The sequence below is a fragment of the Cyrtonyx montezumae genome, unplaced genomic scaffold (genome assembly GCF_038088225.1).
Source record: "Cyrtonyx montezumae isolate F1298 unplaced genomic scaffold, pur_monq_1.0 scaffold_5, whole genome shotgun sequence".
Classification (NCBI taxonomy): domain Eukaryota; kingdom Metazoa; phylum Chordata; class Aves; order Galliformes; family Odontophoridae; genus Cyrtonyx; species Cyrtonyx montezumae.
The window spans coordinates 9,765,064-9,790,116 of record NW_027072056.1 but is presented as its reverse complement, the minus strand read 5'-3'; the positions used below and the strand labels follow the sequence as shown (position 1 = coordinate 9,790,116).

Below are 25,053 nucleotides of genomic sequence, written 5' to 3'. Positions count from 1 at the left end.
TAGCATTCCAAGAAAGTAGAGTATGCTCATTATTCAGCTGTTTCTCTGCACATGTGAAGCTTGCTTGGAGAAGGATTGGGACTAGCTTGATAAGAAATTTCCAGTGAAATAAGTGCTGTACAGCTCTTAGAGGATATTTCCTATGGCTTAGGAAATACGTAAGATTCTTTGCTATGTCTCTTGATAGGCCTTATTAGTAACTATAATGGGATCTTCTTTAACAATTAGAGAGGAGAATAAGTTTGGGAACTAATGAAACTCTCGTTTCTATTGATACTAGTTAGCAAACTAACTCAAATATATACCTGCAGGTAGCTTTTACAGTAATAGCAAGTTTATATTCCATGATTTGGGAAACTTTAAAGTTGTTTGGAGACTGCCATGAGGGAGGCCACTATTGTATTCCAGACTTGCTGCTTTGCTCAGCTGCCAATTAGATGCTCATGATTATTATGAGATAGCATTTTCAAACATTTAAATCCCAATAGTTCTTATTTGTCTCAGTGTTAATTTGTTTTTCTTATGATGACTACTCAGTTATTTTCTTGGTAACTGAAATACTATCTGAATAATGATAGATTATTATAACTACTGGGGACAAAGGTATTTTTAAGTGATTCTTTTATCAGATTAAAGTTCAAACTCTGCACAGGAGTTAAATTTCTCTCAGTTTTTCTTTTTAAACGCTCTTTTAAAAATCAACTTTATGTATTTTGTCACAAAAATGTTACAGTAAGATAATTCCTTCTGTATCTCTTCTTTCCATCCCCATTTTGTTTTAGATCAGCAAAAGAGGCAGAGGACAAAATAAAAAAGGCATTGGAAAAGGGAGAAATTCTCCCTACAGAAGCCAGATTTGACTCCAATTGTATTACACCAGGTAAGATAATTTGTTAATTATTTTAATTGGTTAGATTTATGGTTTTTTAATATGTATTTTGGAACTGTTTTCCTATCTATAGGCAGGGATTTTTTGTTTGTTTATGTGTTTGTTTTTAATTAGGGGAAGTTTGAGCAACTTGTAATATTTTTGGGTTACTGTCTCATGAAAACTTTTTTGAGGTGCTATGAGAAAAATGAAAGTTACTGAAAAACATTTCTACTCTTGTTCTGTTGCAGAATATTCTTTTTTTTATTCTTCTCATTAATACTTTCTGTATGTAAATGTGGTTTTCATTGACTAATGAAAAGCTTTGTATTTAACTTGGGTTTCTGTTTTCAGGAACAGAATTCATGGCCAGATTGCATGAGCATCTTAAATATTTCGTCAATATGAAAATTTCCACAGACAAATCCTGGCAGGGAATAACAGTCTACTTATCAGGCCATGAGGTTATTGCTTTTTATTAAACTTTTATTTATATATATACATATTTAAATAAATATTGGACATGAATGTAATTAATTCAAATATACATATAAATAACTTTTTTCTTGCAGACACCAGGAGAAGGAGAGCATAAAATTATGGAATTCATCAGAGCAGAAAAAGCAAAGCCTCATCATGATCCAAACACGAGACACTGTCTCTATGGCTTAGATGCTGACCTGGTATGTGCAATTAAAACAACTGAGGATTTCAAAATCTGTGATCCTTTGTCTTCTTAGTGTGCAGTGTTCTAAAATGCTATTCAACAAGTATGTTATTTTGTATTCCTGCAGAATTTTGCATTTGCAATGAAACAGAACAGCAAAATTTCTTTATATTGCTCAAATCTTGTGTAAAAGTTTAAAAAAATAAAGTAAGACTTTTTGATGTCTCTTTGAAATAGATTATGCTGGGATTAACAACTCATGAGGCACACTTTGCGCTCTTAAGAGAAGAAGTCAGATTTGGTGGTAAAAAATCTCAAAGGTGAACTGTTTTTAACTTTACTCTTAATTTGTATGTAATGAAATTAAATCCAAAAGATGGTGCGTAACTGCAGCAGTTCTCTATTGATTGCATATTAAATTAATGAAGTCTTAGTTATTTTATTAGATTATATGTGAATTTAGAGAAATCCAGTTGTTAAGTTGTGGTTAAATTTGCTTCCATAACGTTGTTGGGGCAGCTGATTAAAAAATCCTTAGGCCTTTGGTGTGTTGTGTGTTTTGCTTCATATTCTGAACTCTGTAACTTGGGCTGTATGACATTATTGCCATAGTTCTTAGAAGTACTTTTAGAAGATTCCATATCTCTTAGGTTTTGTGAGGTAAATGGCTGGAATAATTGCTGAAGTGAACTCATTTAAAGTAGCTGATTGTTTGTCTTTATTCTGGATTTTGCCATTTGAACTAACTTGTGTGTTATAATTTAGAACCAGGTGTTTTGTTTGAGATTTGTGTATGGATATGGACTTATTCTGAGTATTAAAAATATAATTTTTGGAATTGTTACTGTGGATGGGTTTCTTCTGTGACGGATCTTAAGAATGTATTTGATGTGTGAAGTGGAAGGTGGGAAAGCCAGTAATGTTCTTTGTTGCAAAAAGGTTTTTAAGTAACATGCATTTAAGTCATACAGTTGCATCATTTTTGCTAATGCATAGATCTAAACATATGTAGTTTTATTAGCAGTGTCAGTATGATAAATGTCAGAAATAAGCATTTGCTTCATAATCTCTTATGGTCTCTTCACTAATACTGATCAAGTCTGCCTCATTCTACTGATGGTGTTGGCATGTAGCATTTTAAAAGACCTAATTAAATTCTAATTAAAGAAAAATGCTCTCTATTCATGTTTTTTAATAAGAGAATATAAAGGATGACGACCTTTTGATGGACTAGTTAAATAAAATATGGAATGAAAAGGCAGGATTTCCCAGGTGGCATTTTTTTCCTCAGGTTTTTCCTCTAAATTTAGCCTTTCTGCAATGTTTTGGTGATGTTCATTATGGAAATTCACTTCTGGAAGATACGGGAATTGCCTCCTGTTGATACTGTCAATTTCCTTGAGTATTTATGGTTGGAAATTTGGAAATATTAAAAATAGATACAAATTGATATCTAACAGCAGTTTCTTGAGAGGAATTCTTTGCTTTACAACGAAGTGATGTATATGAGAGGTGCAATAGTCTTAGAGCGTTGACTTGGATCTGCCAGAATTCTTGGATACCAGTTTGAAAATTACATTTAAAAAGCAACAGAATTGGGTCTGAAATTCTCTCCAGACAAGTGTAGCTCAGAGTTTGTCATAGTGCTCTTCAGATACTAATTTTGGCCTAACTTTGGTTTAATCTAGTTTTCATGAAGAAGAAAATAAGGCAGTTGACTAATATGTGCCATAGAAAAAAAGACAAGTCCACCTGTTATCTGTGTGTTATTTGTTAAAACTGATAGTGCAATTGGAGCATATTTTCAAGTTGAGTATATTCTTTCATTAAAGTAGTACTTTAAACTGACTACATACATAGCCCAGCCAGTTTAGGCATGATTCTGTATTCTGTATATGCTCAGAATTGTACTATAATGCAGTGCCTTCAAAAGGTGTCAGATTGTCAGATTGTCCCTTTCTTTGGTGAGTGACTTGATAATGAAAAACAAACTTAATGCAAGATGGAACTCCAAAAGGCTGCACAGCTTTCTGTAAGCCAGTCATTTTCCATATGGTGCCATTGTATATGCTAAGAAAGTTCTGCAGCAAAATTTTGTAGTCAGTCAGTTCATCTTAAAATAGATGAAAACAGATGTTTACATAGTTTCTCTTGGGAAGATGTGGTCTTCACTTTACTTGTCTTTAGGCAACCTTGAATTTATTAAATTTTCATGTTGAAAGTGTGCTTATAAATAACTGACAATGTTTTGAATTATTTACAGAGCATGTGCACCAGAGGAAACCACGTTTCATTTACTGCACTTGTCACTGATGAGAGAGTACATTGATTATGAATTTTCACCAGTAAAAGTAAGTTCTAATGGAGCTGTTACTGGGAGGAGGCTATAAAGTATTTATTTGAAAACTTCATAATAAAAACGTTGCTCTTTTTAGGACAGGATTTCCTTTGACTACGATATTGAAAAGATAATAGATGATTGGATCTTAATGGGTTTCCTTGTGGGCAATGATTTTATCCCTCATCTACCTCATTTACACATTAATCATGATGCACTGCCACTACTTTATAGAACATACATGGCTATCTTGCCAGAACTGGGAGGTAAGAAGTTGATTTTTGGAGGGGTTTGGTTGATTGATTGTTTTTTAAAGACTGAACAGAGGGAGAGCTGTGGAGCAGGCTAAGAGTAAAAAGTAAGATTAAACCAGGTAACTTCTAGATTAATAGTAGTAACAACATAGGCAATAAGCTGAAGTGTGATTATGCTCTTGGGTTTGTCTATAGAGGGTCCTTATATAGGAGTGCAGCATCTGGCATGTAGACAGTATTGTTCATATGTTTAAACTTGATAAAGAGTTTGGAAGGAATATCCTAGAAAGTAGAAACTTTAACACTCCTGCACTGATATGAAGTGCTGCTCTGAAAGTAATGCCTCTTATTTTATTATGTTGGTCCCTGTTGTCGGAAGTGAATGCTGGTGGTATGATAGTGGAGGTTGAACCTTCCTACCAATATTCTGTTACATTAATTGAACCCACTGACATACATCAATGCTTGCTGAATGTTAATGAAGGCCCAGCAGTGGGTGTGAGCACAGTGAGGTGGTGGGGTGGTGTGTTTCAGCAGTGACAACACTGGGTCACTTCTGCTGGTGTGGATTGTAATGAGTATAGCATGCAGACACTTGTTCAGTGGTGGCGAAAATGCACAGCTAGTGGTGATAACTGTGCTAAAAACTAGTGTTTTCTAGCTGGGAATTAGCTCTATTGACTATTGTTATTGTGCTCTTTGTATCTGTTGTAGTTGCCACAGAAATAAGTAGGAGATATTACACTTGGAGTATCCTACATAGTTATTGACTTTCTTTTTTGTCAGTGTTAGAATGTTCAGCATTATTACCATTGGTTTAGACAGCCAAAAAGATTGTTTCGTTATCTGTAAGGCATTTAAGATAGAATTTTCAAATTGTTAATTTACAAAACATACTTCATTTTCCCAATAGGTTACATAAATGAAAATGGGCATCTGAATTTAAAGCGCTTTGAGAAATATCTCACGAGATTGTCAGATGTAAGTATTCATAATTCTGCTTCATGGAATGATATTGTCTGTTACATACAAGCTCAATATGCTGCCCTAAAGTGCATCATATAGTTTTAATGAATTGCTGAGTACCTGTACTAGTAGTACCATTAACTTTTTGATATGGGATCCAGTCAGTTGCTGTCTGATCTTACTATAACTTAGAAGGGAGAAAGCTTGAACAATTTGATGTTTTAGCCCTTAAAGCCAAATGAGGATTCACCAGTGGAATCACAATCCTCAGTTATTGATGAATGAGTGACAGTATTGAGCAAAGTGTGCTGCAGACAGTAATATTCATTCCTCCTTTGCTGGTCAGAACTTTCTGATTTTTATAAGGTAAGGTTTATCTGAAGATCTTAGAGAATGAAATTTTTGGCGCTTTTTAAATGAATATCATTGATAAAGAGCAGTGAAGTATTACTATCTCTGAGGCAGGCATCAGTGTTCTTTATGAACTGAATGGCATTCAGAAGGCAGTCCTATTAAGTGCTACTGTATTAATCCATCCTAGTATGAGAAAAGGTATAGGGCCTTTAGAAATGGAAATATCCCAGCCTTTTGAAGAACTCTGAAGGAGGAAGTTTGTCTGTTGTTCCTGCTTCAGCCCCATATATTCAGATATATTCAGGTGGATATTCAGGTGGAACTGTTACAGGGTTGGGTGTGTATGAGACTGTATTATTAAGACCCCACATACCTCTACTACTTGTGGAGCTATTTGGTAAGTTTTTCAAATTATTTAGTTATTTTATTCTTCTTGAAGCATATTGCTAGAAAAGGATATATGGCTTGGGTTCTTGTTACATACTGTCAAGAAGAAAGATTTTTGCTGTTAATCTGTTAGCTTGGTTATAGATCTATGTATGCTTCTGTATGAATGGCTCAGATATAATTTAATTTATCTACTAAAAGGACATTGTTAATTTAGCAGTCTATGTTATTCATCCTTTAAATATTTCCTAACTTTTCTCCTTCTGCACAGTTTGATCGTGAACACTTCAGTGAAGTCTTTGTAGACCTAAAATGGTTTGAAAGTAAAGTAGGCAATAAATTCCTCAATGAGGCAGCTGGTATTGCAGCAGAGGAAGCCAGAAACAATAAACAGAAGAAACGCAAGGTTAGTGTTTTACACGCACTGTTTTGGAAATAGGTGTTGTTTTTTTTTGCAAATGAATAGTTTGGCAGCTATGGTAATTTAAATCTTAGATACGTTAAATAGTATAAACCTCTGTTTTGGGCTTTTTTGACTATCCTTCAATATAGGACTTTAGCTGAGCGTAGCAGTAGCAGCAGGAAATTCTTTCGAGTTTAGACTGTCACAGTGTATCATTATTCTTTTTTCAGTGCAGTGATTTATAAGAGCAAGATGTTAACTGTTCCTTTATTAAGAAATACTTTATTTCTGGTTGGTTTTTTACTTGCTACAGAAGTTTGGAGCAGTTGTATAGTACTAGCTAGTCATTTTAATTGATCCTTTGAATGGCGTTGATAGTTAGGAGCATGCATATCTCAAATATTGGGAAATAGAGCCACCTTAATGAGTCTTCTTATTGAATGCTTTTCAGAGTGCTGTACATACAAAAGAGTGTGTACTGTGAGAATAAAATGGATATTTGGCATCTGTGCTCATTTGAATTGTGTTAAGATTTGCTGATGAAAATTTTGGTTGCATGCTTGTGCAAGTATGTTTTAGAAATACTTGTTTTTTGGAAAACAGACATTCAGATATGTATTTTTTGAAGGTACTTCAGATTTTATTTGAAACTACTCTGTCTAATGCATATGGATAAAATTAAATTATCCAGTAATTAGAAAGGAAATGTAGTGTTTCTGTACATATTACATGTGTATTAATGCATATTAATTTTAGCATTTTGAGTTGCAGATTTTATGGTTATGAATGAGGAATGTGCATATTATCCTGTATTTTTACAGCATGTCAAATATTACTTTAATAGGCTCAGGAAAATTCTCTCTGTTTGGCTGCTTTAGAAAAAAATGAAGTTGTCACCTCTAAAAGTAAGTGCAAGCTATTTTTTTCACTTTGCAACAACAACAAAAACTGGTTAATTTGTGTATAGATTTGGAAGACCTGAAAAAAATTCACATCAGAAATGGAAGTGCACATCTCTGGCTTGTGGTGAGAGAAACTGGGACGAAAGCTTTTGAAATGCCTCATGCGTGATTGGTGTTTCTGTGATAAATAGAAGTATGAATGAGGAAGTCTTCAGTAACATTATGTTTTTGCTAACAGTGTGCCTGGATATTTTGTTATACATATTGGGCCAAGTGGACAGATTTGCTGGTTTAGTCGTTATTTTAGTTCTGAATTTTTTTTTGTTATATTAGTTATGTTTTTAAACTAATTCCACTTATTCAAAATAAACATCTTTTGGTAATGTTTTGAAATTACTGTAAAAAAGTATAAATATTACTTGGTGATGGAAGATAATGTTGCTGGTGAAAATTTAAAATTTTAATTATTTTTTTCTTTAATTATTTTCTAGTGATGTATTTTTACTTCTCATAACTGGGATACAAAATTGGTTGCCTATCTTTTAAAGAAAAAAAGTACCTATTTTATTTCAGGTGTAAATTTTTACTGTTTTGTGTTTCTTTTGGTGTAAGGAAGGAACAAGTACGTGTTACTGTGAATTGACGAATAAAATTCTATCAGCAAAACTGAATTTCTTAACCTGTTTCTAGTAGAGAGGTTATGGAATGTTAATCCATATGTTCCTCGTGGCTTCTTTTTCAGCTGCATTGGAAGATGAACCAGAAGATGATGATCTGTTTGAAACAGAGTTTAGGCAATACAAGAGAACTTATTACATGACTAAAATGGGTATAGAAGTAGTTTCTGAGTAAGTGTATGCTTTTTCTTTTTGTTTCTTGGGTGTTCATTTATTTAATTTTTTAATGCCCAAGATGGGGTTTTTTGCTTGCTTTTAATACAAGACAGAATATTAATCCATATTGAAAGCAGAAAATAGATGGCAGCATCTAGCAGGGGTGATGCTTCTGGCTATTGCTGGAAGAGCTAACTTTCACATTTTCTGTATTAAATATTCAAATGCTGGAGAATAAAAACCCATTAGTATTAAATGGATTTAGAAATTCTGTCTTCACTGTTACGTAGAAGGGGCTATGTACTTTTTCTATACTAGTAAAAATAAGAAAAAAATCTTTTTTTTTTTCTTTTAAGTGATTTCTTGGCTGATCAAGCTGAATGTTATGTCCAGGCAATACAGTGGATTTTGCATTATTATTACCATGGAGTTCAGTCTTGGAGTTGGTAAGAAAATTGTCAAATGAGAAACCATTTAAAGGTGGAACAACCTTTCATCATATATGCTGGAACCATTTAATAGGGTTCTGTGTATTTCTCATCTAAGAATGTTGCTGTACTGTAATTAACTGGAGTAATGTGGGATCTCTTTTTTTCCTGCAGGTATTATCCTTATCATTATGCACCTTATCTGTCAGATATTCGCAACATTGGTGAACTCAAAATCCAGTTTGAACTGGGAAAACCTTTCATGCCATTTGAGCAGCTTCTTGCTGTACTACCAGCAGCTAGCAAAGATCTGTTACCTAGATGTTACCAGGTATTTAGAATTAAGTTGCATTTATCTATTCATTTATCTGTTCAGCCTTGAGTTCATTTAATGCCGCATTTCCTCTGTCTCTTCCTAGAACTAGTGTTAAATTGTCTCTTCCATTTGTTTGATTCTTCTTTTGTATTTTCCTAGCATTTGATGGTTAGTCAAGATTCTCCTATTATAGAATATTATCCACTGGACTTTAAAACTGACCTGAATGGAAAACAGCAAGAATGGGAAGCTGTGGTATTAATCCCATTTATTGATGAGGTAAATTCTTCTGAGAGCTTTGTAATGAATTAATCTGTAGATTAACAGTGACGCTTAGGAGAAGTACAATTAAATGGAAGTTTAATTTCTGCTAAGACCTTGGATAAGTAGTCTGCTTCCTAGAGTTGAAAGCTAGATTAAGTTACAAGTGGTGAATGTCCTGTGTAGGAACATGTGGGCTTTATTGTTACTTGGTCTTGTTTTTTGATGACGTATTGAGATCCTAAGTTTCAGAGATTTTGAGAAATATTTCTATTGCTAAATATATATACAAAAGTTTAGAGTGTGTGTAAGATAAAAGGAAGACACACAGAGGCAAAAAATACTGTTTTGTTTCAGAAAATTTCTTAACCTGAGCATCAGCAATGGGCAGTACTTAACTGACTTTAAGTTGAGCAGTAGATTGTTAAAAGGACAGCAGTAAAATAATACTGCTCATCTGCATGTGGGGTATATATGTTGTTATTACACCTGAATTCTTATTGTATATGTTATCGGACTAAATTTGAGTACATTAAAGTAAGTGGATGAAAATAAAAGTGCAGATGAGCTGTTTATTCAAGTGCTGGTGTGTGCCTTTCAATTTTTGTAGTTCTGTGTGTGCCTTGCATTTTCATAGTGTACAGTGAAAAGCTGACAGAACTTGGTCACTTCACAGAAGTCAGCTTGTTACTTGTAGGGTTTGAACCTTTTCCAATAGTACTTTGCAGAATGTTTCCTCTACAGTCTTCCTAGTATTTATGCTAAATGTAGAAAGTAAACTATGGCTAGCATTTCAAAAATATGTTTGTTTGCAGAAAATGAAATGTTTGTTCTTCAGTGTTTTGCTGTAATTGTCCTATTTTCATTCTGGACTTGGATCGTGATGAAAGGAAGGCTGCTTTTAGCCAGTGAACACATTAACAAGAAAAATGCAGATATCCACTATCCATGTACACATGTCTGTGCTAATCTCTATTGCTGGTTTCACATATCTAAATTTTTCTTAAATTTAGAAACGACTGCTGGAAGCCATGGAATCGTGTAATAAGTGCCTAAGAGAAGAGGAGAAACGGAGAAATGTTCATAGTGCTTGCTTAATGTATTGGTATGACAAAAGCGAAGAGTTCCAGTATGTGTCACCGTGGCCAGAGAAATTTCCTGCAATAGAAAGATGTCATACCAGGTAATGTGGGTGTAACTTTTTTGGAGTTGTTAGAAAATAGTAGTTGGCATTTTAGCCAAAAGTTATTCCAGTCTATGTATCTCCATAAATATGTAAATTCTTGATTGGATATTACTTGTTGTGGACAAAATGGTAATTTATTCAAGCGTTGTTTGTCAAAACAAATGGACCAGTACTGAGTCATTAAGAGTGCTCTCTGGAGATTTACTAATTTTTTTACAGTATGGAAGAGGTAAAACTGGTATAAATATCAGATAGAGCTGATTTGTCAACATGATAATTTCAGACCATTTGTAAACCATGGTAAGCATTTAAATTCAGTGCAGAGAATTTAATAGAAGTGTTTTTTCCATTTTTACAATCATTGCAAGCAGTTCATTTAATGTGTGCTGAGCTTTCAGGATTAAGTGGAAATATAACCTTAATAGTAGTGAAATTTAAGGTAAATTAATGGAGGAATGCCTGTTGTGAGTTTACAATCAGTGGAAACTGAGTATTAGTGAAGGTGAATTATACTTTTATATTTATTTATCTACTTTTTATACTTCTATATTTATTTGCAGAAATGATATGTGTTTCATACTCACTTGTCTAGATTTCAAGTAGCTTGAATTACTTGTCATCTTACAGGAAACTCAAAGATTTTGTTGAGTAGTGTTCCTACAGGGGTTGAAAGAGTGATGGGAGGTTACAGAGTCAGAGGTCAGCCTGTATAAGCAAATGTTGTGCAACTTGTTTTTTAGGTATAAAACAATACCTTTGGATGCTTGGCGTGTAGAAATCACCCACAACAAAATAACTAAAATCAACAAGAGTGCATTATATTTTTGTGGATTTCCTACCTTAAAGCACATTAAACACAAGGTAAGTTAGTTTATTCTTTTTATGTTTTCTATTCCTTTTTGTAGATTATAACATAAGATTTCAATTAAGTTTTATGCACTGTTTTGTTCTTGTCCAGTTCTATCTTAAAAAATGTGGCGTACAAGTGTTTCAGCAAAGCAGCCATGGAGAAAACATGATGTTAGAAATCCTAACTGATGAGAACTCAAAAGATGAAGTAAGTATTCTCCTTTAAAAGAAACTAGCAAAAAACACTCCCCTTTCTGCCCCCTCTCCCCTCCTCCGCCAGAGAAGCCAACCATGACAAATTATCAACCAAAAAAACTTGTCAAAGAGAGAGTGAGCTTTTAAATAGTCAATTTTTGACATTTTGGTTATTTAAATCTTCTTAGTAGTGTGTTAACAAAGAAAAACATTTAAAGTAATTTTAAAGAAAATCTAAAAACTGCAAAAATCCAGCATGCCCTTATTAAAGTATAAAAGTAACTTCATTTAATTAGTAAGGCTTTGATCTCAAAATGAGCTTTATGTATAAGCATTTTAAATTGGATTAATCAAAGGGAACATGAAATAGAGATAAATGCTCAAGGCCATAGAAGTAATTGCTGAAATAAGAACTCTAGAGTTAATAGCTGCCAGCCCAAAGTTTACTCCATTAGTTGGTAATACTATCAGTATATGTTTTCAAAATAACTTTCAGATCATTGAAAACATGTGCTATATTTGTTCCAACCAAAAGCTGTAATTGGCTATTGGAGTCGATAATAAAAAATGAAGTTCATTAACATAAGTAGCTGAAACTAATGGATAAAGAAATATAGTGTGAGGTTAAAAACACAGATGTTAGGAAACTCCTGGACACAAGTACTTCTGAGAGATACAGGAGCTGAATCTGAAGTATAAAATATTTTACTAAGCTCATATCATCAGTTTCTAAATTATTTAAAAAAAAAAAAAACCCCAAACACGGTTGGAAACTACCAGAAATGAACATCAACCCCATTCCTATAACTAACATATACTAGATACAAATATGCACATTTGAAGTATGATACTCTTCCTAAAATGTAACATGTGATTCTCTTAATAATTTCTGATCAGATTATGTGTGGTATCTATCAAAATATTGTAAGGCAAGATTATTGTTCTGTTCTGCAAGAGAATTGTTCCCTAACTAGAGCCGTTTTTATTGCAAAACAATTTGAAAATGTTTTTAAGAAATCATTTGAATACCCCTTTTTTCAGACAGTGGAAAATGTTGCCAGTTCGGTACTTGGAAAGGTGGTTTTTGTTAACTGGCCGCACCTTGAAGAAGCCAGAGTTGTTGCTGTGTCAGATGGAGAAACTAAGTAAGAGATGTTTCATAGATAATAATTGCCTTCTTTTTTTTTTTTTTTTTCATTCCATACAAGATTATTAGGCTGTAAAACAGTTTTGATTTTGTTTAACAGTAAATAGCCTTTCATAACTCTGGAGTTGTTTGATGGAAGAATCTTTGTATATAATTCTGAGATTTGGTTATCAGTGTAGAAGCCTAACTCATCAGTATTTTACTGGAGGTTTGAAATTTTTTGCAAGCTCATTCTTAAATTTGAGATAGAAAGTACATATGGAAATCCACATTGAGTAATGTAGAAGAGAACGTTTCTATACAATCTTCCTTTCAGCACGTGCACTGGTATTTCTTATGTGTGACTTGCTGTAAATGTGTGGCCTCTTGCATTTTTACCAACTCCTTTTACAACGTTTCCATGTCCTTAGAAATTGATTTCTAACTATTTAAGTTCTGCTCATGCTTGGTTATGCATGGAGTTGCCTTATTTGATTACATTCATATCTGTCATAATTTTCAAGATTTTATTTGGAAGAACCACGTGGAACACAGAAACTCTACATGGGAAATGCAGTGCCCCCGACTAAAGTGACATTTGTTGGAGATAAGGAACAAAGCATGTGGCAGAAAGAAGTTCAGAGTGTTTCAGAGCAGTAAGTAACCTTGAAAGTGAAACTGTAACTTTGCATTTTATAGCTTAACTATGTTCTGATGCCTTAGCATATACTTAAGTAGCAGAGAAGGGGTGCTGTGTGCACAATGAGTGCTAATGAGTCTGCTGGAATAAATAAATAAAAAAAAAAAAGTTTAAAAAGCGTATGTTGAAATTGTAGAATAAATGGAGTTAGTAATTAAGTGTTCAAAATCAGAATTTGTTTCAAAAGGATTTTCAGTAAATGATTATCAGTATTTACTTTCCCAATCAGTTTTCTAATTTTAGTAATTGGCAGTTGTATAAAGTATGTAGAATGGAGTCACATAGTAACAATGTATTATTTCAGTGGTTTAACATTGTTAAATTTGAGTGCTGCTTACGTTTCTAGAGCATGGGTGCTCAACAGGACACATCTGAGTTACAGCAGCTTGCCATTTTATTACCTATGATTTGAATTAACTGTCTTAACTATTCCTAACCCTTTCCAATGTGAAGGTAAAATATGCTCAGCAAACTCAGCTACACTGATGGCTGTGCAGTGGTGGGTAAGGAACTGGTGAAGCTGTTTGTTCTGGATACTTTTTATAAAATGGGAAAACAATCATTAAAATCCCTTTGTTAAGAGTAACTTTTATTTTAAGAAATTAATTACACCATCTTGGTGAAGTTCTGTTTGTCATAATAAAACTAAATGTTCTATTTTGTGTTCAGTTATCAGAGAAGAAAAGGAATAATTATTCATGAGACATCAGTAGTTGTGTATGCTCAGTTACTCACTGGTAATAGATACCAACTAAACCAAAATGGTCAAGTTTATTTGGAGAAGCAGTGGTCAAAACAAGTTCTTCCTTTTGTTTACCAAACTGTTGTCAAGGTAAATATACAACTTCAGTATCTTTTTGCACATAGTTCTTTACACCGTTGAGGTGGGGGAGGAACATACACACCTTTTATTCAAAAGAATTAACAAAAATAGACAAATTAATGTCATGTAGTATGTAAGAAAAAATAATGTACTTGGGCAAGTATTTTGTCACAAAATTTGGAACCTTATTGCAAAGCACATATCTGCCTGAAAAAATGACTTTTATAGCTAATGGTATTTTGTAGGAAATACTGTAGTGATGCACTACAAGGTAGCACAGTTGACTGTGTTGTAACCAGCGTTTATAATACAGCATTAACTTCTTAGCCTTTGATGAATTACTTAGGTTGTGAAAGAAAATGTTTTGAAATAAGCATCTGTCTGTATGAACTTCTTAATGATTCTACTGGAACTGAATGATACATTTAATATTATCGATTTTGTCTTTTTCATGTAGGATATCAAAGCCTTTGACTCTCGGTTCTCGAACATCAAAACTTTGGATGATTTATTTCCACCTGGCAGTACAGCCTTTATGCTGGGATCTCCATACTATGGCTGCATGGGAGAAGTTAGTTCCATGTTTGTTGTTTTTTTTCCCCAAATTTCCTTACTTGAAACCTTAAAATGATCTCAGATGTTGTGTGGCAGTACTGATTGTTTTGCTAGCTGAAATTCCCCAGTACTTCCCAATGGTTATTCAAAATAGAGAGTGGTTCTGCTGTTCCCTGTAGCTGACATAACGAGTGTTAAGTAGCATAACTTGAATGAAGGATTGTTTTCATTTATGAGGAATAACTGTTAATACATGCAGGTCCTTTTTCGGACTGTTTTCAGTCCTGGTTTATTTTCATTTATTGCTGTTTGATCACATCTGTGACAAAGTACTGTTGAAGGTCAGGGAAAGATGATGAATCCTAAAGCATCTCTGTGCATGCTTCAGCAAAACTATTGATAAAATAGACTTCTGGGCCAGAGTCCTGAAACTGCAGTTTTTATGTAACTTTTAATGTGTTGCATTTCTCTGCAAGGTTCAAGATTCACGTGATGTGATACCAGAAGGTAGAATTCGTGTAGTTTTCAGTATTCCATGTGAACCTCAGCTCGATCGTCTAATACAGAATCAGCATGTAAGTCCTTGCCTCCTGGTAAAAGCTTAAATGTCATGTGAAATAAGTTTTACCGTCTTTCAAAAATGTTTCCATATTATTCTTTTGCTTATTTTATGAAAATCCTTATGTTTTTCTTTTGTTTCAAAGAAATACTCTGTGAAGTACAATCCTGCATACATTTTGGCCAGCCGTCTTGGAGTAAGTGGATATCTAGTCTCCAGATTTACAGGGAGTATCTTTATTGGAAGAGGATCAAAGAAAAAGTAAGTTCATATACAAACCTGTTTGCGTATTTTGCCTGTAAGATAGCTTGTAAATTCTAAGGCTATTCCACAGTTCTCTGCTATGTTTTTCATGCTGTTTTTATTTTCAAACCATAGAACTGATATGTGATGTAAAAGTTTGAAGGATATTTGCTGTTAATTAAATTCACTTGCAGTGTTTTTTCCCTCTTATCACAAACGTAGAACATAAAATGGCTTGCATCACTATCTGAATGCTTGTTCAAACATCATGAAGAATCCCAGAATACAGGAAAGCTCCCTATATATAGAAAGTTTGGAATTTATCTTAGTACCTGAGAAAAATATGTTCTGAATATATCTCTTCTGGGTTATAGAAACCAGAAATCTTCAATGATCATGCAGGGCTTCTGTGTCTTTGTGGTTCTTTGAGGTTTTTCTCTCAAAAAGGAGGCGATAATCTCAGTATGTGAAATAAGCTTCCTGGCTTAATGTTATTGCTTTCACAGATAAAGTTATTGTTCTGAGTTCATGATTCCAGGTATTTTCACAACAATGTCTTCTCTGTTTCAGGAAAAATTGGAGGACATTGTGGTGTGTTTTTTTTTGTTTGTTTGTTTTTTTAATTTTTAACACTAAGTGTAAAATCTTATTTAATTAGATCATTAGTCTGAAATATTTTTTCTAGTTGTGCCCCTGTTTAAGTAGAAGTTAAGTCTTCTCAAAGTCTTTTTTTTACGACTGTTCTATGAAAGGGGGCACCAATTTTTGCAACTTTTGCACTATATGCAAAGCCTTATCAAACAACTGAAAAGTGAGGTTTGATTTGATACGAATCATTCTGTGTAGGATAAACAACACTCATTGCTGCAATGAGAATAAAAAGCTTAATTGGGATCTAATTTTATTGTACTTACCATTTCTGCTAGTATAAAGGAAAAAATAATTGTACTTCATTACATTTAAAAGTTGTGCTAATTAAGACAAAAACTGTTCAAAGTATGAAATGGAAGAAATCAGTCTAGTTCTCTGAACTATGGTTTCCAGGATCAACTGAAGATGGTATATGAGCATATTATTGTGAAAGAATGTGTAGTTTTATTCCCTGCTGATGGTTCAGGGACATCCTTCTGCATCATGGTAAATGCTGAATCTATTGAGCAAATAATTAAATACTCCTTTACATTAAGGTTTGGGCATGCATGTGGACAGCTACCATAGTTCTGTAATATTTACAGTTGTTGCAGTGCTGACAAATGAACAATTCAATGAATGTTGCTTTTCTGTGATTTAAGGCTAAGAATCACGTAGTGTGTGTGTGTGCCTATACGTTACTGCAAGTTAGTTAACTTTTTCTTTTTTCCAGTCCTCATGGTGATCACAAAGCAAACGTGGGGCTAAACCTTAAGTTCAATAAGAAAAATGAAGAAGTTCCTGGCTATACTAAGAAAGTTGGAAATGAATGGATGTATTCTTCTGCAGTTGAACAACTACTTGCGGAGTATTTAGAAAGGTAGATACTGGATGTGAACTTGATCTAAACTATCCAACTTCGTAGTAGTTCTAAGATCTGAAGAGTTTGCTTTTCTTGGTTCCTTGATGCTTCTCATCTTCTCCTTCCAGTGATTTCTCCTTCTAAGGAGGAATGTATTTGAGGATAGAGTAATTTTGTCAGCAGCTTGTGTTTAGCAAGTAAACAGAAAATCAAAAAATAATTTGTCTGTAATCCAGAAGGTTTCAATTCCCAGCCTTATTTATTTTGGTTACATTTTTTGGTTTCTCTGTGCTAATATGTAACTAAATCTCCCCTCTTTTTATTCAATGTTTAGGGTCCCTGAGCTGTTCAGTTATATAGCCAAGAACAGCCAGGAAGATATATTCTATGAAGATGACATTTGGCCTGGTGAGGATGAAAATGGGTAAGCCATCTCCTCTTTTTTTTTTTTTTTGCTAATATAAGCATAAAGGATGTCAGTAGTAAAAATCATGGAGGCAGCTAGGTAACTGAAACAGTGCTGTTCCTTAAGCAGCTTAACTGTCTGTGTTTGGTCTGAAAAAATGATCAGAGCACTGCATTTCAGTTGTGGAGTCCAAGTGTTTGTCAGACCCCTATGCCAAGTGTAATAATAAATGAGAACTGTAGTTTTCTGTGGCTACTTCAAAATGCTTGCTTTTAAAGCTGATTTCAGTATGCATAGTTCACAAAATACTGACAGTCACCACAAGATCATTGGAAAATAAGCAGTAATTATTTTAAGTGTTTAAGGTCATTTTTTATTTTTAGATCTGGGTGCAAATTTTAGTATTTATTCAGTCAGCATCATGGAAGACAGGGATCAACCTTTGATCCAGATATGTTATAATAGCATTAAAAAAAGCCCTTTATTGCTAGGTAGTAAGACATATTCATGGACTTTTCCATTGTAAGAATTTCAGATTTGTTCTCCGTTTACATTCAGAGGAATGCCCAGTAGTTTGTTGCAGAACCTTTAATCACAGCTGTTAGTTGTGTTAGTTGTTTAGATGCACATATAATTTATTAAATACTTTTTAATAACTTCCTGGGCTTGTTGTTTGTTTGTTTTTGTTTTGTTGTTGAGGCAAAACTTAAGGTTATAATTTTGAAGCAGTACTGCATTATTCAGTTAGACTTGTTTTTTTAATCTCTTTTGTTAAGTCATAGAGCACTCATAGGTCATTTATGAACGTATACAGGCATTGTGCCTTTATCATAATACTTCAGTGTTAACATCAGGGAACCTCATAAAATGCTTAATATATACATGTATACTTGAAAGGTTTAAATTCATTTCCTCCTTAATTTAGAGCTGAAAAAGTTCAAGAAATTGTTGCCTGGTTGAAGGCACATCCTGTCTCTGCTTTATCTCGCTCATCTTGTGACTTGCAAATTTTGGATGCAGCTATCGCTGAGAAAATCGAAGAAGAAATAGAGAAATGCAAGGTATGCAGCTCAGTACCATTGTGAACAGCAGAGAACCAAAAAGCAATTACTCATTATTTTCCAAGGTCTTGAATTAGAATAAACAACTGTAAGATTACTTGTCATTCCAGAGAAAAAGAATACAAAACATAATACAAGATATGAATTTGCAATGCAACTTGTCACAGGAATTCAGAAGAGCTTGTTCTTGGTCTTCCTAATTGTCTCACTCTTTTTGAGGCGATTCAGCAGCATTAGGCCATACTCTGAACTCTGCTTCTTGGTGACTTCAGAAAGTAAAAGGCATCGGTATATATTCTGAACTACTAAAGTGCTATTTCCAAGTACACTAATAGCTCTTTTTCCCTTGCTTTTCTCTTTCGTGAAAACTCGTTTAGTGAGGAAAATTAGGAAGCTATTTGCTCAGGACCATAGATCAAAAAAGATGCCAATGGAGTTACTAAAGCCAAAGGTAAAAGCAAAGATACGTGAAATAACAGGCTGATTTCTTTGGAGTTACTTGGGGGGACGCAGGTTGGTGTGAGTTCTGGCATTAGACTATGCATAAGTTCATAAGTTCATAAGGTTGGAAAGGACCTATAAGATCATCTAGTCCAACCATCCTCCTATCACTATCTCTACCCAACTACTAAATTAAGTCCTTTAGCACCTCATCTAAACGCTTCTTGAACAGCGCTAGGGATGGTGCCTCAACCACCTCCCTAGGCAGGCCATTCCAGTGCCTGACCACTCTTTCAGAAAAGAAATGCTTCCTCAGGTCTAATCTAAATCTTCCCCGGCGCAACTTGTGGCCATTCCCTCTCGTCCTGTCATTACTTATCAGGGAGAAGAGACCTACCCCCTCCTCACCACAACCCCCCTTCAGGAAGTGGTAGAGTGCAATAAGGTCTCCTCTGAGCCTCCTCTTCTCCAGACTGAACAATCCCAGCTCCCTCAGCCGCTCCTCATAAGACTTGTGCTCCAGGCCCCTCACCAGTTTTGTTGCCCTTCTCTGAACACGCTCCAGGGCCTCAATGTCCTTCTTGTAGTGAGGGGCCCAAAACTGAACACAGTACTCGAGGTGCGGCCGTACCAGAGCTGAGTACAGGGGGATGATCACCTCCCTGCTCCTGCTGGCTACACTATTTCTAATACAGGCCAGGATGCTGTTGTCCTTCTTGGCCACCTGGGCACACTGCCGGCTCATGTTGAGCCGAGCATCAACCAACACCCCCAGGTCCTTTTCCTCTTTACATTCTTCAAGCCATTCTGCCCCAAGCCTATAGCATTGCATGGGGTTATTGTGGCCAAAGTGCAGGACCCGACACTTGGTCTTATTGAACCTCATCCCATTGAGCTCAGCCCAGCTGTTCAGCCTATCCAAATCCCTCTGAAGGGCCTCCCTACCCTCAGGCAGTTTGACACATCCTCCCAGCTTCGTGTCATCTGCAAACTTACTGAGCATACACTCAATTCCCTCGTCTAGGTCATCAATAAAGATATTAAACAAGATGGGCCCCAAAACTGACCCTTGGGGGACACCACTCGTTACAGGACGCCAGCTGGACTTAACTCCATTAACCACTACCCTCTGGGCACGGCCCTCCAGCCAGTTCTCCACCCAGAGAAGAGTGAACCTGTCCACACCACGGGCTGCCAGTTTCCTTAGGAGAATACTGTGGGAGACCGTGTCAAAGGCCTTGCTGAAGTCCAGGTAGACTACATCAACAGCCTTTCCCTCATCTACCTGTCTGGTCACCCAGTCATAGAAGGAGATGAGGTTGGACAAGCACGACCTGCCCCTGGTGAACCCGTGCTGGCTGGGTCTGATCCCTTTATTGCCATGCACGTGTCGTGTGATCTCCCTCAATATCATCTGTTCCATAACTTTCCCTGATACCGAGGTCAGGCTGACAGGCCTGTAGTTCCCCGGGTCTTCCTTACGGCCTTTCTTGAAGATGGGAGTCACATCGGCAAGCCTCCAATCTTGTGGGACCTCTCCAGATAACCAGGAATGCTGATAGATGGCAGAAAGTGGCTCGGCAATCACCTCTGCTAGCTCCCTCAGCACCCTTGGGTGGATCCCATCTGGCCCCATGGACTTGTGGCAGTTCAGATGGAGGAGAAGATCTCTGACTGTCTCTGCTTGAATCACAGGGGGTGCATTATGCACCCCGTCCCGGACTTCCAGGTCAGGGCAAGTACCATGTGGATAACTGTCCTGTCTATTAAAGACAGATGTGAAGAAGGCATTGAGAACCTCAGCCTTTTCCTTATCATCTGTGGTTATATTGCCTGCCTCGTTGAGTAAAGGAGGGAAATTTTCCTTAGTTTTTCTCCTGCTGTTAATATATTTGTAAAAGGGTTTCCTGTTCTCCTTTACAGCAGTAGCCAGCCTAATTTCAAGCTGGGCTTTAGCATTTCTAATTTTCTGCCTGCAGATCTTGGCCAGTTCTCTGTAGTCACCCCAAGTAGCCTGACCCATCTTCCAGAGGACATAGACTCTCTTTTTCTCTCGGAGTCTCAACAAAAGATCCCGGTTCATCCACACTGGTCTTTTGCTCCTCCGGCTTGACTTACAGGACTCCGGGACTGCCTGCTCCTGTGCCTTTAAGATTTCCATCTTGAGGAGCATCCAGGCTTCCTGGACCCCTTTACCCTTCAGGAGCAAGTCCCAAGGGACCCTTGCAACAAGCGTCCTGAACAGGTCAAAGTCTGCCCTCTGGAAGTCCAAGGTAATAGTTTTGCTAGTCATCCTCTTGACATCACCCAGAATAGCAAACTCCACCATTTCATGGTCACTCCGGCCAAGACAATCTCCAACCTTCACATCCCCTACTAGTCCTTCCCTGTTAGTGAAAAGTAGGTCAAGCAAGGCATCTCCCCTGGTAGGCTCTTGCACCAGCTGAGTCAGGAAGCAATCATCCACACATTCTAGAAATCTCAAGGACTGCTTCCTCTGCGCAGTATTGTATTTCCAGCATATATCAGGGAAGTTGAAGTCCCCCATGAGAACGAGTGCTGGCCATCGTGCAACATTTACGAGTTGTTTATAGAACATCTCATCTATTTCTTCATCCTGACTAGGTGGTCTATAACAGACCCCCACCACGATGTCACTCCTAAAGACTATCCCCCTGATCCTTATCCATAGACACTCTACTTTGTCATTTCCAACCACTAGTTCTTCAACATCAAAACACTCTTTGATATAGAGAGCTATGCCACCACCCTTTCTTCCCTGTCTATCCCTTCTGAAGAGCTTGTAGCCATCAATCCCAGTATTCCAGTCATGGGAGAGGTCCCACCATGTTTCTGTAATAGCTACAAGGTCATAGTTAGCCTGCCTCACAATGGCTTCAAGCTCTTCTTGTTTATTGCCCATGCTGCGTGCATTGGTATAGATGCACTTCAGCTGAGATATCTGCCTCACCCCTTTTTCCAGCACAGCCTCCTTAGGCTCTTTACTGGAGAGCCCTGTTTTATCCCCTTCCCCCGTCACAGCTACTTTAAAGCTCTCTCAATGAGTCCAGCTAGCTCCTGTGCTAGGATTCGTTTCCCCCTTTGGGATAGGTGCGTCCCATCAACAGATAACAGGCCAGGAGCCGAGTAAACTGTCCCATGGTCAAAAAACCCAAAGTGTCTATCTCTACACCAACCTCTCAGCCAGTTATTCATCACTTGTGTTTTCCTAGCCCATTCTGTGTCCTTCACCACCCCAGAAGGTATGGAAGCAAACACCACTTGTGCTCCCACCCCTTGAACTAATCGCCCTAATCCCCTAAAATCTCTTTTCATAGTTCGCAGACTTCTCTGAGATATTTCATTGCAGTCTGCCTGAACTACTAGTAATGGGTAATAGTCGGTGGGGCGAATCAAGTCCGGGAGTCTTCTAGCAATGTCCCTGATTCGAGCCCCAGGGAGACAGCACACTTCCCTGCGGTTTGGGTCTGGTCTGCAAATGGGGCCCTCAGTTCCCTTTAGAAGGGAGCCACCCACTACGATCACCTTCCTTTCTTTCTTAGTAGCAGCAGTCTCAATGCACGGAGGTGACTGCCTTGCCATTGGTGACCTCCTGCGGGAATCTTCCTGCACTTCACCCCTTATCACCTCTTCAACTTCCAATGCTGCAAATCTATTGCTTAGGGGTATCTGGGGGCACTGGGGAGGCAGAGGGGGAGATCGCCCACGGCACCGAGCAGGGACTCTCTGCCAGCCCTCCCTATCCCTCAGATATCCCCCTTCTGCCCTACGGGGACAGGTCAGGGAGTCCACCAGAAACTGTGGGGGATCTCCCTGGTACCTTTCTCTCTGGCACTCTAGGGAGTTACTCCACCAGTCAATCTCCTGCTCACAGTCCCTGATGGCCCTCAGTCTCTCAACCTCCTCCTTCAATTCAACCACCATGTTAAGCAGATCTTCCACCTGCTCACACCTTGCACAGGAGAACTGCTTAGCACCCTCATCCAGCAGTAGCAGGCTCTGGCACTCCTTGCAACCAGAGACCTGTGTAGCCACACTTCTAGGCAGACCTTCTGTCTGGGTCGCCACAGCCTTCTTAAGGCAAGCCCTCTGTCTTGTAGAGACCATGACAGAAAAAAATAAAAACAAAGAAACGAAAAAAAAATTGAGAGTAAATAAATAAATAATGGTTTATAATAATATATATATAGATATGAATTGTAATGTGATACTTCGCGGCCCTCCCTGAGCCCTTCAGGGATATACCCCTTCAGTCCTAATCAGCTGAGGAGTGTGGGCGAGGGCGCTGAAACCCTGGCAACGCCTATGCCTCGTTAACACCTACCTCGTTAACACCTGCGCCTCGTTAACGCTTCGTTAACCTCTTGCGAGAACAGCCGTTGGGACTGCCTGCTCTCACTCGGATCCTGAGAGACTGGAACCTCCCGAAAACCCACCCTGTACCTCAATCAGCCACTGCAGCTCCGGCTGTGCCGACTCCAAAGCAGTTGATCACGAGGACTGAGCGGTACTTCCGGGTTCTGATCGTTTTAAATCCCCCGCCGTTGCCCTGGCAACGCCTACGCCACGTCAGCCTCTCGCGAGAGAGAGCTGCCGGGGTCTGCCGGGACTAGCTGCTCTCACTCGGTTCCCGAGAGACTGGAACCTCCCGAAAACCCACCCTGTACCTCAATCAGCCACTGCAGCTCCGGCTGTGCCGACTCCAAAGCAGTTGATCACGAGGACTGAGCGGTACTTCCGGGTTCTGATCGTTTTAAATCCCCCGCCGTTTCCCTGGCAACGCCTACGCCACATCAGCCTCTCGCGAGGTCTATGCAAGGTCTTAAAAAAAAATATCAGTTGTATTTTAAAAACTGGATTTAACCAGCTTAATTGTACAGGTCTCACTAAGGCTTTTTATTTTAAACAAAAGAATGCTCCATTTTTTTTACAAATGTCTTGTTGTACCCTTCCTTTAGCAGAGAAAGAGCAACAAGAAGGTGCGAGTAACTGTGAAACCCCATTTGCTGTATAGAGTAAGTGACATTAAACATCTTTTATTTTCTTTGAAATATACGTTGTCAAGATCATTCTTACTTTAGCTTTTCAACTTTCAGAAAGCAGAATTTTAGAGCAGTATTTATGGACAATAAGGTTTCTTGTGCCTCCTAGAAAATCGGCTTCAAAGTGGCACTCTCTAAAAGGAATTTCTTTTAACTACAAATTCATTCATGTCTATATACTCGTGCACAACTTTCAGCTCTTCTCTTTTTTTCTCACTTTCAGTCTCCTTCACTTCTCATGGGCTGTTTTCATGCACTTTTCATTTGTCTCCTCTTCCCTGTTTTCATTTTGATCACTTCTTGATATATGATCTTTGCTCGTCTTCCCTGCTATTTCTCAGATACTCACTTATATAGATAGTTACTTATTCAGGGATGATACACATGATGGTTTTAGATTGTCTGAACTGATTCCCTTGCTCTGTCTTAAGTCACGCACAGCACTGCTGTTCCTCAGACAGAAGCAGAGAGTGAGTTGCAGTAAATAATTAAAAGAAAATTGTTTGCATTGTGTGTGAATGGAAAGGGTTCTGGTTTTTTTTTTTCAGAATTTGTATTATAGTATGTTTCAGATACTACTATAAATGCATTTTGATTGTAATCCCTTTTTTTATTCTTCTCAGCCTTTAGAACAGCAGAATGGAGTTGTTCCAGATAGAGATGCAGAATATAGGCTGTTCGACCGTGTTGTCAATGTAAGAGAGAACTTTTCTGTTCCAGTTGGTCTGCGAGGTACCATTATAGGAATTAAAGGAGGTAATATTTTCTTCAGAACTGTAGCATTATAACTATGTAACAGTTAAGCTAGTGATGTGAAACTAGGCTTCATAAAAGGTTTTTTTGCATAGTAGTGGTAAACATCTATTTCTCACCTATGAAACATATGCAACTCAAAGCCACTATTTACTGTTAAATAAATCTACAGGTATTCCTTTTTAATTTCATGTGTTATCCAACTGTACTTTGAATATGAAATTATTTACCCTTTGCTCCTTTCTTAAAATGAGGAAAGCACTGAGATGAGTGAGAAAGAAAACAGGCTGCAAAAAGGACTAAATGAAGTTACGAAGAGATACAGAAACAGTAAAAAAAAAAAAATTAGGAGTAAAAACAATACTTTACAATTAATGTACATTTTATCAGGTATCACTTGTCTCATTTTTTTTAATTTGAATTTTGCTTTATGATATTTGAATTCTGATAAATAATAGGATTTACAGCTTCTTTGACAAGAAGACTATCTGTGTCAGGTAAAGAAAAGGATTTACCTATGCAGATGGATGTAAAAGCTTGAGATCTAGTAATAGAAATTGTTAACATAATATTGACTTATCATTATGCAAGAAATAATTACTGAAGATAGTGCTGAAGATGTCA

General features: G+C 37.0%; 1 protein-coding gene across 7 annotated transcripts in view; it reads left to right on the top strand.

Moving 5' to 3' along the window:
- XRN1 (5'-3' exoribonuclease 1) overlaps window positions 1-25,053 on the top strand; it is a 43,803-nt gene that overhangs the window by 9,146 nt on the left and 9,604 nt on the right. For 5 of the 7 annotated variants that reach the window (XM_065748545.1, XM_065748544.1, XM_065748546.1 and 2 more), the window contains exons 3-29: window positions 783-880; window positions 1,223-1,332; window positions 1,441-1,551; window positions 1,773-1,855; window positions 3,799-3,886; window positions 3,971-4,139; window positions 5,041-5,108; window positions 6,106-6,240; window positions 7,082-7,142; window positions 7,882-7,987; window positions 8,329-8,418; window positions 8,575-8,731; window positions 8,876-8,995; window positions 9,991-10,160; window positions 10,904-11,024; window positions 11,122-11,220; window positions 12,249-12,352; window positions 12,858-12,989; window positions 13,703-13,865; window positions 14,314-14,427; window positions 14,888-14,986; window positions 15,116-15,231; window positions 16,577-16,723; window positions 17,040-17,129; window positions 18,037-18,172; window positions 23,593-23,649; window positions 24,300-24,432. In XM_065748545.1, coding sequence (XP_065604617.1) covers window positions 783-880; window positions 1,223-1,332; window positions 1,441-1,551; window positions 1,773-1,855; window positions 3,799-3,886; window positions 3,971-4,139; window positions 5,041-5,108; window positions 6,106-6,240; window positions 7,082-7,142; window positions 7,882-7,987; window positions 8,329-8,418; window positions 8,575-8,731; window positions 8,876-8,995; window positions 9,991-10,160; window positions 10,904-11,024; window positions 11,122-11,220; window positions 12,249-12,352; window positions 12,858-12,989; window positions 13,703-13,865; window positions 14,314-14,427; window positions 14,888-14,986; window positions 15,116-15,231; window positions 16,577-16,723; window positions 17,040-17,129; window positions 18,037-18,172; window positions 23,593-23,649; window positions 24,300-24,432 — 3,077 coding nt within the window. Of the gene's footprint in view, window positions 1-782; window positions 881-1,222; window positions 1,333-1,440; window positions 1,552-1,772; window positions 1,856-3,798; window positions 3,887-3,970; window positions 4,140-5,040; window positions 5,109-6,105; window positions 6,241-7,081; window positions 7,143-7,881; window positions 7,988-8,328; window positions 8,419-8,574; window positions 8,732-8,875; window positions 8,996-9,990; window positions 10,161-10,903; window positions 11,025-11,121; window positions 11,221-12,248; window positions 12,353-12,857; window positions 12,990-13,702; window positions 13,866-14,313; window positions 14,428-14,887; window positions 14,987-15,115; window positions 15,232-16,576; window positions 16,724-17,039; window positions 17,130-18,036; window positions 18,173-23,592; window positions 23,650-24,299; window positions 24,433-25,053 lie in introns of those variants that run through there. The other 2 variants (XM_065748547.1, XR_010622936.1) reach the window with 2 other exon arrangements.